The sequence below is a fragment of the Charadrius vociferus genome, unplaced genomic scaffold (genome assembly GCF_000708025.1).
Source record: "Charadrius vociferus isolate BGI_N301 unplaced genomic scaffold, ASM70802v2 scaffold532, whole genome shotgun sequence".
Lineage (NCBI taxonomy): Eukaryota > Metazoa > Chordata > Aves > Charadriiformes > Charadriidae > Charadrius > Charadrius vociferus.
The window spans coordinates 1,299,287-1,314,065 of NW_009647271.1; the positions used below are offsets into that span (position 1 = coordinate 1,299,287).

Here is a 14,779-nt window from a genome sequence, read left to right on the forward strand (position 1 = left end):
CAGCAGGAGGAAACCAGATGTCCGCAGGTACGCTCGCCGTGCGGAGAAAAGCTGTGTGCGTACGGATACACACGGGCACGCACACTTTTTGCATGAAACACAACGGGTTATTACAGCCGAAAGCCTCACAGGGAAACACCTTTCATTATAGAGGCAAGGTTGAGAAAAACAACGCCGTATATAATTCATCTTAGCCAACCCCAGCAACGTATGCCATAAAAACTGCGAGCCCGTCGGGTCAGATGGAAACCCACTCTTTGCACAGAACGTTCCTCAGGTGCAAATATGTTTAGGAAATATTTGCCAAAGGACCCGATTCAGCAGAGGACTGCAAACCCGCAGAGCCACGCGGGGCTCCTCGTCATCCTCTGTCACACACCTGGGACATCAGTGCTTCTCCTGTGGGTGTTGTGTCCCATTCGGGACGTCGGTGCTTCTCCCACAGGTGTTGTGTCACATTTGGGACACCAGTGCTTCCCCTGTGGGTGTTGTCACATATCTGGGACATCAGTGCTTCTCCCTGGGGTGTTGTGTCACACTCAGGACATCAGTGCTTCTCCTACGGGTGTTGTGTCACACTCAGGACATCGGTGCTTCTCCTAAGGGTGTTGTGTCACACTCAGGACATCAGTGCTTCTCCTACAGGTGTTGTGTCACGCTCAGGATATCGGTGCTTCTCCTAAGGGTGTTGTGTCACACCTGGGACATTGGTGCTTCCCCCATGGGTGTTGTGACACACACCCAGGACATTGGTGCTTCTCCTATGGGTGTTGTGTCACACACCCAGGACATTGGTGCTTCTCCTATGGGTGTTGTGTCACACTCGGGACATCAGTGCTTCTCCTACGGGTGTTGTGTCACACTTGGGATATCGGTGCTTCTCCTATGGGTGCTGTGTCACACACCCAGGACATCGGTGCTTCTCCTATGGGTGTTGTGACACACACCCAGGACATCGGTGCTTCTCCTACAGGTGTTGTGTCACACTTGGGATATCGGTGCTTCTCCTATGGGTGCTGTGTCACACACCCAGGACATCAGTGCTTCTCCCGTGGATGTTGTGTCACACTCGGGACATGGGTGCTTCTCCTATGGGTGCTGTGTCACACACCTGGGACATCGGTGCTTCCCCCATGGGTGTTGTGTCACACACCCAGGACATCGGTGCTTCTCCTACAGGTGTTGTGTCACACTCAGGACATCAGTGCTTCTCCTACGGGTGTTGTGTCACACTTGGGATATCGGTGCTTCTCCTATGGGTGTTGTGACACACACCCAGGACATCGGTGCTTCTCCCGTGGGTGTTGTGTCACACACGTGGGACATCAGCCCTTCTCCCGGGGGTACTGTGCCACATGCCCAGGGGACAGGAGCTGCTGCACGGCCCCATCTCCTCCCTGTGCCCCCACAGCCGCGCGTGGGACAGAGAACCGGCTGAGGGCACGTTGCCTGTGAATTCACGGGGTCGGTCCCCCAGGTGCCCCAGTGGTGAAACTGCCATTTCTTTTATCTTCTGTGAAGATGCAAAAGGGGGAAAAAAATAGCCCACTGGCTTTTGTCCTAAATTCAGACCAGCTGCTTACTGGTATTGTCCCTCTGCCTCGGTTTTTACAGTTTTCACCCCCTAAAGCACACTCCTGGGTCCCCAGCTTCCAGTTCTCGTATGTCAGTGACATGAATATCTCCGTTTCCCCTGGAACAGACCACAAATTCTCTCGTCTTTCATCCGAGAAGTGAAACCCCGAAAAGCTGAGTTTACCAGTGGGAGTCTATAGCCGGAGCCCCCTCTGCTTCGGAGGGCTCCCCGACCCCGCGCGCACATCAAGGGGCTTGGAAAGCTCCAAGTGCTTAACTGGAGGGGACACAAAGATCTCCCAGCTTATTTTACGTGCAATTAAGCTGTTGCTTTGCTCTCCCTCCTCCTGGCAGACAAGTGCTCCATCAGGAAAGGTATGAGAGACCTCAGCCATCCACAGGTTGGGTGCAGCCCCCCCCCCCCCCCCCCCCCCCCAGCCTCCCCTGCCACTGAAACCATCCATCTGCCAAATGTCACTAGCTGATAAGAACTGCCCGTTTTTAAATCCCCATTTGTAAATAGATGTTGGCTGACATAATTAATGTCTGCCACACAACACAATTTGAATTACAAAGTAAAGGCAATTTAAAAATCAGCCTCCGCATGATTACAATTGATACTCAGTCTATAAATTCCATAGCCCCAGGAATTATTTAAATTTCGGAAAATGAATGAAAATCAGTACAAGATGTCTTTCAGGAAAGCGAGACCAGAAGTGGAGCATCTGAGATAAACTAAATAGTCTCTCGAGATAAACATTCTTTGGTGCAGTAATACCTACGGCTCCAGGCCACCACGGGTCTGCAATGTCTGCTGCGCCGTCAGGGCTGTTATCAGCGATGCCACCACCACCTACTCAGAATAAATCCCCTTAACTGATAAGCACATTACGTTGAGGACCCCTGCCTGTCACTTCCATCTAACTGGGTGGTTTGTACGAACGCCGTGGCACTGAATTGCTCCGCTCTAAGCCACCGATACCGCTCGCCGGTCGGCATCCAGCCTTCACGAGTGCAGGAGCACAGGAAGGTCGGCGGGAGAAATGCAAAATATATAAGGCACAATCCAGGCTATGGCACTTGGAAATGTTTCCTCCAGATTCAGTTTCTCTGCTAACTAGAAATAACAAGTTTAAATGGACAACAAACATTTCCAAGAAGCAAGCTGCCGCATTAGGCTGCGGAGAAAGACCAGCAAACGCAAGAGTAATTTAAAGCACGTATACGTCGTGCCTCTCATCCGCCGGAATAAATATCTCTGTTACTTCCTAAAGATGCCTGTACAGGCTCAAGTGCAGCGTGGCACAGCCAGGAGCTCTCCCGCACGTGGATCCTGCGCAGGAGGAGCATCCAGCCCAGAATGGGACGCTGCCGAGCTCTGCCTCCCTCTCCTGTCTTTGTGCTATTAAGGCTTTAAGTGAATTTCATTATTGTCCTGCTAAGTCCTTCCTTTGTAAAATCCGGAGAAATAATTTGAGGGCGTCTAGATTTACTAGAAAAACACATCTCTTTGGAAATAAATAGTACCACAAAGGAGCAATGAAATCTGCTTTCAAGGAAGCAGACGTGTTACTGCAAACCACGGGCTGGCAGTTAAGTTCTGCATAAATACGCCAGATATGCGGTAGTGATATCCACGTGATAAATCACATTTATCACACACCTTTGACCATCTCACCTGCACTCGGCTCCCCCAGCGAGGAAATGTTACCATTCCCGATCTTTCATCAGTTTCAAACAGCTGCCATCAAAAAACAACACAACCCCCCCCCTCAAACCCACAACAAAGAATTCCACATCTTCCCAGAGATAACCTTATCTTTCCCTTTTGAAATGTGAGGTTTTCCCTAAATTACGTTGGCACAAAATCCAGGGTTGGGGGCAGGATGTTCAATCAGGCTTAAGAGCATGTAATTAAAGTTACTTAACAGGGGCAGACATGGAAGGAAGCATCACCGGGAATCGCCGTAACATCTGCAGATGATGTGCAGTGTCAGAAATACCAGCAAGTGTTTGCATCACTGGAAACAGAAGGGTCCCAGATTTTTACCTGGAAATACGTGATACTTGTTTCTTGTGCGAGACACTGTCAAGGTATTAACCTTTGAAATAAGAAAGTTATAAATTAAATGAGGATAAATTAAAAGAAGGTTGCACCAATCTGAGACCCTTTGTTATTATCAGCTCTGGAGCCCCCAACAGCAGAAGGAGACGGAGCTGTTGGAGCGGGGCCAGAGGAGGGCACGGAGATGCTGGGAGGGCTGGAGCCCCTCTGCTGGGAGGACAGGCTGGGAGAGGTGGGGGGGTTCAGCCTGGAGAAGAGAAGGCGAAAAAGGGGAGACCTCAGAGCCCCTTCCAGTGCCTAAAGGGGCTCCAGCAGAGCTGGGGAGGGACTTTTTCCAAGGGCATGGAGTGATGGGATGAGGGGGAATGGCTTCACACTGGAAGAGGGGAGATTTAGATGAGAGATGAGGAAGAAATGTTTCCCTGTGCGGGCGGTGAGCCCCTGGGGCAGGTTGCCCCGAGAAGCTGTGGCTGCCCCATCCCTGGAGGTGTTCAAGGCCAGGTTGGACGGGGCTTGGAGCAACCTGGGCTGGGGGGAGGTGTCCCTGCCCAGGGCAGGGGGTGGCACTGGATGGTCTTCAAGGTCCCTTCCAACCTAAACCATCCTATGCTTCTATCTCTGGAATCAGAAACTAGGAATCATCACAAACTCTCAAACGACCAAGAGCATCTCGCAGCACCAGTAATGAACCATGCTGGTGATGTTATCAAACCCCTGATGTTACAGAAGAGTGCAGACACAACTGTCCTAGGGTACCACACACTCCTTGCTCACCCCCTTCAAATGTCAATGAAAGGTCTACACTTAAATACTGTTTTCCCTGCAGCCAACATGTACAACAATGTGGCTGCTGTGAGAAGATTACAAGGAGAGAAAATCCACAGGAAAATGTAAACTCAAAAAACCACCAGTTAAGCGGTGAGAACCTTCCTTCTCATTAGTTTCCTACCTCCCTTCCTTCACATTCCTCTCTGTTATTGAGTGGAATGATCTTTTTTTTTTTTTTTTTTTTTTAAACGAGGTGCAAATGCATTTTCACACCTCTACCTAAAACTAGGTTAAGTCTCCAAGCTAATTACACATTATTAATGACTTCAGCAACTGTGGGTAGGCTGGTCAGGGAAGGGGTGCAGGTCTGCACGTCGGGTACGTATGCACACAGATGCACTCCTGTCCTCCACCTGGGTCTGATGCTGCCAGGTGCTGGACTCTCTTCTCCTTCACAACAGTGGAATGTTTAATACTCAAAATTATAGTCTACAATGCAATTCTTTTCTTTTATTTCTCTCTTTTCTTTTTAAAGGTGGGGTGGGTTTTTTTTTTTTTGGGGGGGGTGTTTTTAATACTGAAATGCACTAAAACATTGCGTTCAGGCCACCATTTGCAGGACCCTCCCCAGGTGTGCTCCATTACAAAGACCATTATCAGCTCAATAACATTTCTTCCACTGTTAAACCACGGCCTCACTGACACAGACCCGGGGGTGACTGCACAAAGTTTTAGCTTCCCAGTACAAACCACACAACATCGGGTTATGCAGCGGCGCAGATCATCATGTGCTGGTGAGGTCTGCTCAGGCGGTTTTAAGTTATCATCTTCCACTGATGGCACCACTGCCAGAGATTATCCCCTCCCCAGCAGAGCTGGCCGAGGGACACAGAGCCACATCACAGTTCTTAATTAGAGGGGAAGAGCTCACTTGGGACCAAGACGGTGCTCTCTGCTGCCCGCCCTGCCTGCCACAAAGCGACGGCTTAGCTCTCGGCGAAACAGGTCTTGAAGAGCAAGTTGTAACTTGACGAATTAAAGATAATGCAAATCGGTGCCAGTTTACTTCAATGCGCTGGGCTTTAGCTGCAGCGGTTTAGCTGCCATTGTAAAACCAGGGGTGAATATTTGAACCGCACCAGCCTCTACAGCAAGGGCCTTTGGTGAGACGGGGCTCTGCGCTCCGCCTCCTCCAGGCTGGACTTTGCAGGTGAAGCACGGGCACGTGAGAGTCATCTTCTAGCAGCAACTCCGCAAAGAGATGCCATAACCAACACAGAAATCCTTGAACAAGGTCAGATCCAAGCTCTAACCAACTGCAAATGGAATGATGCAGTCCCTAAAAATATACATTTTGTGGTTTTAATTCGTTCTCTTCTCTTTAGAAATACAGAGCTTCTAATGATGTCTGTTATACACTCCTTACCACGAGAGACTATACATACACATACATATCATTTATAGGTCTAAATATAAAACCCCCCTCACTTTCAGAGATGTAAATGTTTGTATAGAAGTACTACACGTGATAAAACAAAACAACACAAACCCTTTCATCCTGGATTAGATCTGTATCAGAACATGTGTACACAAAGCCAATTCAGACCGACTTTTAGAGGAAGTTGGGAGCATCAATGGACAGCGTGCTATGGATTTTGCACAGATTCTGATCATTTCGGGTTAAAAGCCTTGCTGTTGAAAGCCTTCAAGCCTTAAATATGCCACACTGTGGGATGAGTGTGCGCTAAAAACATTCTTAACAGACCTGTTAATTGAACTTTGTGAGTTTCTTCAAAATATAACTATGTGGAGCCACTTTGATTCTTAAGTTTCTAGCTGGCAGGAAAAACAAGCCCTAATTGTGTCAGAGTTTAGCTGCTGAAGAGATCAGTGTTTTATGAGGGATGTAAAAACGGTTCACAGTTACTAAAATAGAAATCTTCGTTTGCTTTTCAAGGCGAGGGGGAAGGAACATTTCTAACTTCGAGTTTAGAAGTGGGCAATTAAGAAATACACCAATAAATTAATCTTCCCAGGATATTTTCTGGCTTGTGGAAAGACAGTAATAAACACATCTGGGAATCTTCCAGCTGAAAGCTCCTGACTTGTAACTCAGATCTTACTGGGTATGGTTTTAATCCTGAAATTACATAACATTTTCTTCCATGTGAACCCCAAAGACACTCTTCTCCTTCTAGATTTGTTTTTTAATATGGCTTAAACACATATTCAATAAGTCTTTCACTAACTCATGTTCGCCCCTGAAATGTCCCCATAAGGAGAACGATACAATCATGTCTACTCATTCAGTCCTTCTGGTACCACACCGTAACAGACTCTGGCACTGTAAACAGCAGAATATATCTGCTTTCGAAGCAGTATCAGGTCAACAAGCATAAAGAATGAGGTTTACTGCCTTTGCAGTAGTCTTTTTAGTTATCCCGAAGGCAACGCGGACGACCGCTTGCCCAGACGCAAGGGTTTGATACTCACCAGCATCGAGACTACCAGTAGCCGCAGTCCAGCCCATGACGGGGGGAATGGCACCGACGACAGCTCCCACCCACGTGTTGGCAATGCTCATCCTCTTCATGGGTGTGTAACAACACGTGTACAAGAAAATGTTGAAGGCTCCCAGGGCCCCGGTGAGAGGGTTTACTCCCAGCGTCAGCAGGGCGATTCCCGGCACTCCGCAGGAGGCAGCGAAGCAGACGGCGAGCAGGGGGCTGCGGGGAGAGAGCAGAGGCACGCGCTCAGCAAAAGGGTCTGTCTTAAAGGATCGCTGCTGCCCCTCTCCTTTCGCCTCCTCCCAAAAATGAAGACTGGACTTTTGTTATTTTTGACTTGCCCAGCCCAAACATTCCCACCCTAAGGCAAGCCTTGCTAAAAAGTTAAGACAGTCTCGCCGCAGATTTGCAATGAGAGGTGATTCTTACTCTTGCGATCACCCTGTTCACCAAATAAATTCAACACAGGCAGGTAAATAGCCCTTACGGAGAACTGCTGCTTCCAGCGGATCTTTCATTTTAATTTTAGCAAATTTTGACCTCTGGAAAAAGCGCTCAGGGTTTAGAGTAAATGAGAATGGTTGCAGCTTGTCAGATTTTTAATTGATTGCAATTATCCAAGGGATCCTTTGGCTGAAACGCAACAGGGTTAGACACAAAATTAGGAAGCATTTATGAGGAAAAGAGTACATTCTATCATTTTGAAACCACGTCAAGAGCAATAAAGTATTTTTTGGCTTTACTTAAAAAAAAAAAAAAAAGGCTGAGTTTTCTGCAGTCCCATTTAGCTTATGCACTGTGCTGAGCGGGGGCAGCACACCAACGCAATTCTGGCAACAGAATGGAAATCAAAACTTATTATCTTCTAAGTATGACTGGAATTAACTGAAGATATTTTAGGTTTGGCTGAAAGCAGCAAACAACAAAGATGCAAATTATTTCTGTTGATTTCTAGTGCACATCAGCTAAGAGCTCGGGGAAGGTTGGAAATTCCTGTTAAAAGCTGTAAGAGAGTGGCTGAAGCTATGCAAACTTTTGCTAACAAGTTCCACAATAAACATCCAAATACGATGAAGAAGGTTTTCTTGTTCAGCTGCCAAAGCCACACTTCCCAGGCAGCACCGTGGTGCACCCCAAGGAAGCTTCGGTTGTGCCCACCACGTGTGCTGCTGGTGGACGTCTCTTCCACGCGTCGGTTCGAGGGCGTTCGGTACGACAGAGAGAGAGAACTAAGTGCCACTAAAAATAATGTGGTGTGGGAGACCTCTGGAAGGGAGGCAAATGCCATTAACTCAGCTGCATTTAATAGCCCGTGTGGCGAAATACACAATTCTAGTCATCCGTGTAAGAGCAGAAAATACGTGTGCTTGCAACGAATGTCTCCGCGTGAAGTTTAGCTTCACACGTTTTGTCTAATTGAAAACTACGCAGCCTTTGTATTCTGCCATCACTCTGCCCTCCGGCCAAATCCTTAACCCTAAAATACGTGTTGCGAACACTGCTCCAAACCTCATAAGAAAAATTCGCTGTTGGGGATGAATTTTATGGGAGTTTTATCAGCAAAAAATCCTACCCTTCAAATTTTGATTTTTAAGACCTTTGTTGGACCAATGTGGTATGGAGATCCTAAATAACTGGAAGAAGTCAAACGAGCAAATCTCCCACTAAAGATCTGCCTTCAATTTAAACTAAATTGACTAAGTCATTTTAGCCAGGTCCTCAAAACCATCCACAGATTTTAGGTTACGGAGCGTGCACAGAGCACATTTACACTCCCGCATTACCCGTCTCGGTGTTACTAATGTATCAGGAGTAGAGGCAGGGTACATCCTTGCTTTCCATCGACAATGAGATGTATAAAATTTGAGGCTGTTTTCAGGAGCCGTACCGTGAAAGGAGCCATACGGCGCTGTGCCCTCTGGTTTTGCAGCTAGCGGTGCTCTTTTGCAGAAAGGCAGGAAAACACAATCTGTACCAGAAACTGCCTCAACGCCGACTACAAAACTCTGTAGACATTGCCCCTCTGTAGTGAAAGCCTCACTGGGTTTGGTTAAACAAATCTATCTTGACTGATTCCTGAATAAAATACGGTCAGACGGTAAACAGCAGATTAACACAATACACACTCTCGAGGCGACAAAAGACCGGCTTGACCCTACAAGGCTGGGCTACCCACGTTGGCTCCCGTGGGGCTCGCAGACATAAATGAGAACACAGTTTGACCTAATGCAACGAGCGCTTTTCTCACTAATCAGGAGCGAAGACTCACCTACACGTCTCCCAGTTCAAACGAACGCTACACACCGCGCGCTGGCCACGGGGCACACCGCGCGCTGGCCACGGGGCGGCACACACCGGCCCTTCGTGCCTCTCAGGGGAAGGGAAGGCGAAGGTTGGGAGCGCAAAGCCCTTCTCCGTGGAGGACCCCAGCATTGGCGTCTCTCCCACAGCGCTTCCCTGCAGGCGCCGGTTCCGACAGCAGCTCTGTGCTGCCTCCCACACCCAACCGACGGGTTGGAAAAGTACCTTTAAAAAATGAGGCTTTGTCAAAAGGGAAGGGAGAAGACCTTCAAAAAAGTTGTTCTGCTACAGGTGGATGAAAACACATCTTTGTTTCTCAGTTTCTTCCTTTTTGCTTCTTTAAAAGGAAGTTCCTGGAGGCAGTTTGATTAGCGTCTGTAATAGTCCTAATGATCTCAGGGGACAGCACAGAATCATAGAATGGTTTAGGTTGGAAGGGACCTTAAAGATCATCGAGTTCCACCCCCTGCCCTGGGCAGGGACACCTCCCACCAGCCCAGGTTGCTCCAAGCCCCGTCCAACCTGGCCTTGAATCAAGTCACTGATGGCTGTTCTTCATAAGCGGCCAAACTATATTACTCTTAGACATCCTGAAAGTATCGCATTTTCTACTCCTCCCCAGTGTTTCCTTAACAATCAAGGAACTGTAAAAATCTTCTAGAAGAGTAATTGTCTGAGTTACAAGTGCTGCCCCTAAAACCCCGACTGAGATCAGAAACTCCAGCTGTGATCTGATGATTCAGCTTTGTTGTTTCTGCCCCTTAAAATACTATTTGGCACCGCAGTCAGAAATTAGGACATTGCTTACTTGGCGAGACATGAGGTAGAGGAGAATTCAACTCATTCTCAAGTAAATATGTCATGTTTATAAAGTCTAGAAGTATAAGCAGCTCCTCATTGGGAAAGAGAGCATATTTGAGGAAAAGGTAGAGAGATTTCAGCCACTGGTGCAGTTTTTTCTGCTTCAATGACTCCCAGGATTTTAAGAAGAAAAGACTGACTCTAGATTTAGATCACAGCACTTTAAGGGGTGTTCGTGTTTCTACTACTTTATGGTCTTCTCAGGACCGTTACGCATCTCCATGCTCACATTAGGTCTGTCAAAACTCAGGCATGTGGTGTGAGGCTCATTGATTCAACGCGTGGTCCTTTGCCGGGGCAGCACAGGAGCTCAGGACCCCATTCTGGAGCAGGAGAAGGGCTGTGATGCTGAGCTGTCACTGGATTTACCCCGTCATCTAATGTCCACACAGTTGCTCTCACTACAGCCTCGTGCCATCACGCAGTCCAGCGTCCATCACAGGAGCATCAGTCTCGGGTAACCCAACGCCGGGGAATTCTCCCGTGGTGGTGAAAAGGGGCTGCGGGGTCTCTGCTGGTTTCCTTCATCCTTAAACCATCCCATGCAGTAAGTGCAGGCTGATGACAGACGTTGGTACATAAACCTCATTTCACTTGGGCGTTCACTTATGCTAAGGGAATCGCTCCCATGGGAAAAAAAAGGCAATCTTCTGCTGGAAAATTGGCCAAGTAGCTAGCTCAGAAAGCAAACATATTGAGTAAGAAACTGGGTTTTACGATGGATTCTTGGGAGGAGTTGGTTTCAGTTATTTGGCTGATTAAAATCAGACTCTGGAAAAATACTACAAGTGCCAAATGAGTTCTCTTCAAATTTCAACTCTAAAATAACCAGGATGTCACCACATAGGACACCTCCTAAAGGAAAACCCAAAACTGGTAGTTCTGCCTTGTCCCTCTTCTCTGCCTTATTGAGAACGCGTGTGCCAAAGACTGCCTAATAATACCGCTAAAAGACATTCGCATTCAACTGAAAGCTTTTGAGAGAACTTCAGCTTGAACAGTGAATCATCAAACTTTTCCTGATCCAAAGAAAATGTGCTGACGCTTCTCTCCCAGGGTTCACCCAAGATGGACCCTCCCCAGCCACACTCCACTGGGAGCATCCAAGAGGAGGAGGAGGAGAAGGAGGGGGAAGAGAGACGCAGGTTTCTCGTTCAGCTCGAGCTTTTGCTGACGCAGAGGTGTCTGGAGAGATGCTGTCGGTCAGGCTGGGGAGGGTTGCTCAAGGACAGCCCAGAGCTGCCGGGGGGAACGGGGAGCAGGCAGGAGGAATCCCATCTGGGTGATATTCCCGTGCACGCATGGCCGCGAGGCATCCACGTGGACCCTCACTCACCACCGCATCGTTCCCAGCAACTCTGGGCAACGCAGCAGCCTATTTTAATTCATGTGCAACAGCATAATCTCCGAATCTAGTTGCCACTTATATAATGATCTTACACACATGTGCATGAAATATAGTTATTTAATAGGCTCCAGAGTCATGGATAATAGTACTTATTGACTCACAGCGTTACTTGGAAAAATTGAGAGGGGAAAACAAATTGAAGCATTTGCCCATCTATAAAATTAATGTACTATTTTACCTATTTCACAGCAGCATTCGCAAGCTTAATGTCTATAAAGATCAATAGCATCACCACTACCCATGCTTTTCTACGCTGTCTTTGGCTCTTTAGCAAAACATTTTGCGAGGACGACTGTCAAAGTACAGTTACAACTCCAATTTAAAAAACAGTATTAAAAAGGGGGAAAAGGTTTAAAGAAAATTTTGCTCGAAAAAACAATCAAGAAGCTAGACCAAATTCCCGCTTAAAACCTATCAATATTCAGAAACACGGAGAATTCCTGTATCAGCATCTAATGCTTCGACGTATCTCTGCGAATATATTGACACTCCCATACAAACAGAGACACAAAGCCCATACGAATCCTGAACAGGCGCACTCATGCAATCAGCAGTTGTATGCAATTCCTGTTCAGATGTTATGGAAATACATAAGAAACTTAATTCGTGACCTTGTGTTAATGGGAAATTGGGCACGCAAAACATATTTACATAAAAGCGTAAGCCTGAACGTAAGTGTCCATTTAAAGACTGCCTGCATATTTTTCAGGTGAAACGTAAGTGCTTATATTTGAAAATTAGATTCAAAGCCTAATACAAAAGGTAATAAAACAAATTCTGTCTTCTCCCTGTCTGTCAAAAACCTTTTATAGAAACATCACCCACTTCTAAAAGGGCAAATTAAAAAAAAAACCAAACCCAAACCAACAATGTTCTCTCATGGTGCTGCAGCACGCACAGAGTACCTTAATGGATTGAACCACTGAAATCCCTGGTTGATTATTTAGCATTAGATCTTATTATTATTGACAACTGTCCCTCGAGCTGCCAGGCCAGGGATCTGTTCTACCCAGCGCGGGCCGATGACGTGAGATAAGCAGGAGAGGGAGGGTGAAGACCGACGGACGCGCGGAGGGCACGAGCTGCAGCGGGGCAGGACACGGCCCCACTGCCCAGCACCCCCAGCCCCGCTGCACCCCGACACGCGGCCCCTGCACCCCGGCACGGGCTGGGGGGGAGAAGGAAGGTGGGAAGAGAAGGAACTTATTTAGAGTCATTTCCACATCCAAACGAAGGCAGGATCCGCATCTCCGCTTTCCCTCTGCACGCAATTTTAATTATGGCAAATAGTCTGCATAAATAATCCTTAAATTGCAATTTTACTTATTTTTTGGTGAGACAAAAACTGGGTTTGGTTCTACCTGGCGAGTTTTCTGTTTCATTCAAGCCACAGGCTCAGCACGGCCACCGCGCTCCCTCCCCTCGCTCGTTTGCTGCCGCTGCGCACACAAATGGCCCTGAATCAGCCCTGACTTCAGCATCTCCCACGGTGGCAGGTAAACGGTGGCGAGACTATAAAGGTGAGCTTGACAGCCCAGATTAATCTCAATATTGCCACTCCAGGCGCAAATTCTATCTGCATATAGTGTCAAAACAATTTGTCGTAACAAGAGGAGGAACAGCCTGAACCAACCTCGTGCGCAGACGGGCTGAAAATAGCGGGAGCTCGGGAGAAGGTATTTGGCAGACAAAGAATACAAGTGTGATTCTCATCTCTGCCGTTCCATTTCGCCATCACGGGCTGAGAGACGAGTCCAGTGCATGAATGCTGTTCCAAAGCCATAATTAAAATCAGCTTTCGGGAGTAAGCATCATAAGTTGCTTATTATTTCTGGAATCTGTAGGTACTAAAAATGTCCCCAGACTCCTCGGCCGTACAAGGCTGCCGGAGGAAGCCCCCTCCCTCCTCTTCCTAATTTTTTCCAGGTCAGCAGTAAGTTATTAAGGCTTCTGAAGCCACTTACAAACTCAGACAAAAGCATCAGCCTGAACGTTTTACATTTTTCCGACAGCAGTGAGAGGTTACACAAACTGAAGCACAAGTCACATCCCTTTGAAGGTCTCTATGGCCATGAAAGCCCACGGTCACGTCAAGAGGGGAGGACGGCCATGGAGATCCCCAGCACAAACGCACCTGACCCCGTGCAGAGAACCATCACTCTCCCCAGCTGCTGATTTCCAGTTTTGCTCATCTCCTGGCATCTTCTCAAGCCCTGCGCCCAGGCAACACCAAGAGCTGCCGACAACCAGTCCCAGGGTAGGCGCTGAGCCTGTGATCCCCACGACTGTCACACGGTACTGAGCTATGAATCGGTCACCTCCCCCTCAGTTGGAGTATCAGCCAAGGGATTTTTTTTTTTTAAATTTTTTTTTATTTTTTTTTTAAAGATCAGCACCCAAGATCTGCTTAACCCTCCTCAGCAGCTTTGCACCCAAGATATGCTGAACCCTCCTCAGCAGCTTTTAGAGATCCACCAAGAAAATTAAGGAAAGCCACCAACCCCAGCAGTTGCACCGGGCAATCCCATCCCACTTGGAAGAGACACGAAGAGCCGAGGACTTTACGCGCCGCAACAACATATGACTCTACAGAAGCCTTCCTGCTCCTCCGACTTAGGTAATGGGGCAGAAGGCCCATCTCCTTCAAGCACACATCTGGATTGCATTTGCGGCATTTCCAGCTCTGCTTCCCCAGATGGACTGATGCCTGAAACCAGCAGTGGGGTCGTCTGCTGGTGCAAGTGCCGTAGAGTCAGCTGACTGCAAAAAATGAGCCAAAACGTTGTAAAAGGCACATTTTGCCCTCGAATAGCGACGGTAGCTTCCCTGAAACTATTTTTGATGGGAGGTTAAAAAAAACCCCGCTCATACAGCTTCTAAGCTCAAAGTAAGGCACAGAGCATTCAAAAGCAATCAGTAATCATGGCAGACAACTGAATGATGGCAATCTACCAACAGTGAAATTAAATTTTAACTTTCCACACAAATCCTTTCAGGCTGCGTATTTATATATTTAGTAATAAAAACCATATTCATGACCATCGTCAGCTGTAAAAGTTCTATAGTAATAACAACACCGCTAATGGAAACTGAAACTGGAACAACATTGCCCGGATCAGTGGCTTCAGCACTGATGACTTTTCTAAAACTATTCTAATTTTTTTTTTTTTTTTTTTTGCAAAAGACATTAGATTAAACTCCAGAAGACTCCTACAGACGGGCTGGGGATGTACCTGATAGAAAAAACATCCACACTCAGATTTGAGATTTTCAATCCAAGCGGTTACATGATGA

At 47.3% G+C, this 14,779-nt stretch overlaps 1 protein-coding gene across 1 annotated transcript in view; it reads right to left on the minus strand.

The window, feature by feature from the left end:
• The window catches only part of LOC104281961 (protoheme IX farnesyltransferase, mitochondrial), a 171,527-nt gene that overhangs the window by 8,269 nt on the left and 148,479 nt on the right, over positions 1 to 14,779 (minus strand). Inside the window, exon 7 of the mRNA XM_009880026.1 lies at positions 6,902 to 7,134. Within this exon, the coding sequence (XP_009878328.1) occupies positions 6,902 to 7,134 (233 nt within the window). The remainder of the gene's footprint in view (positions 1 to 6,901; positions 7,135 to 14,779) is intronic.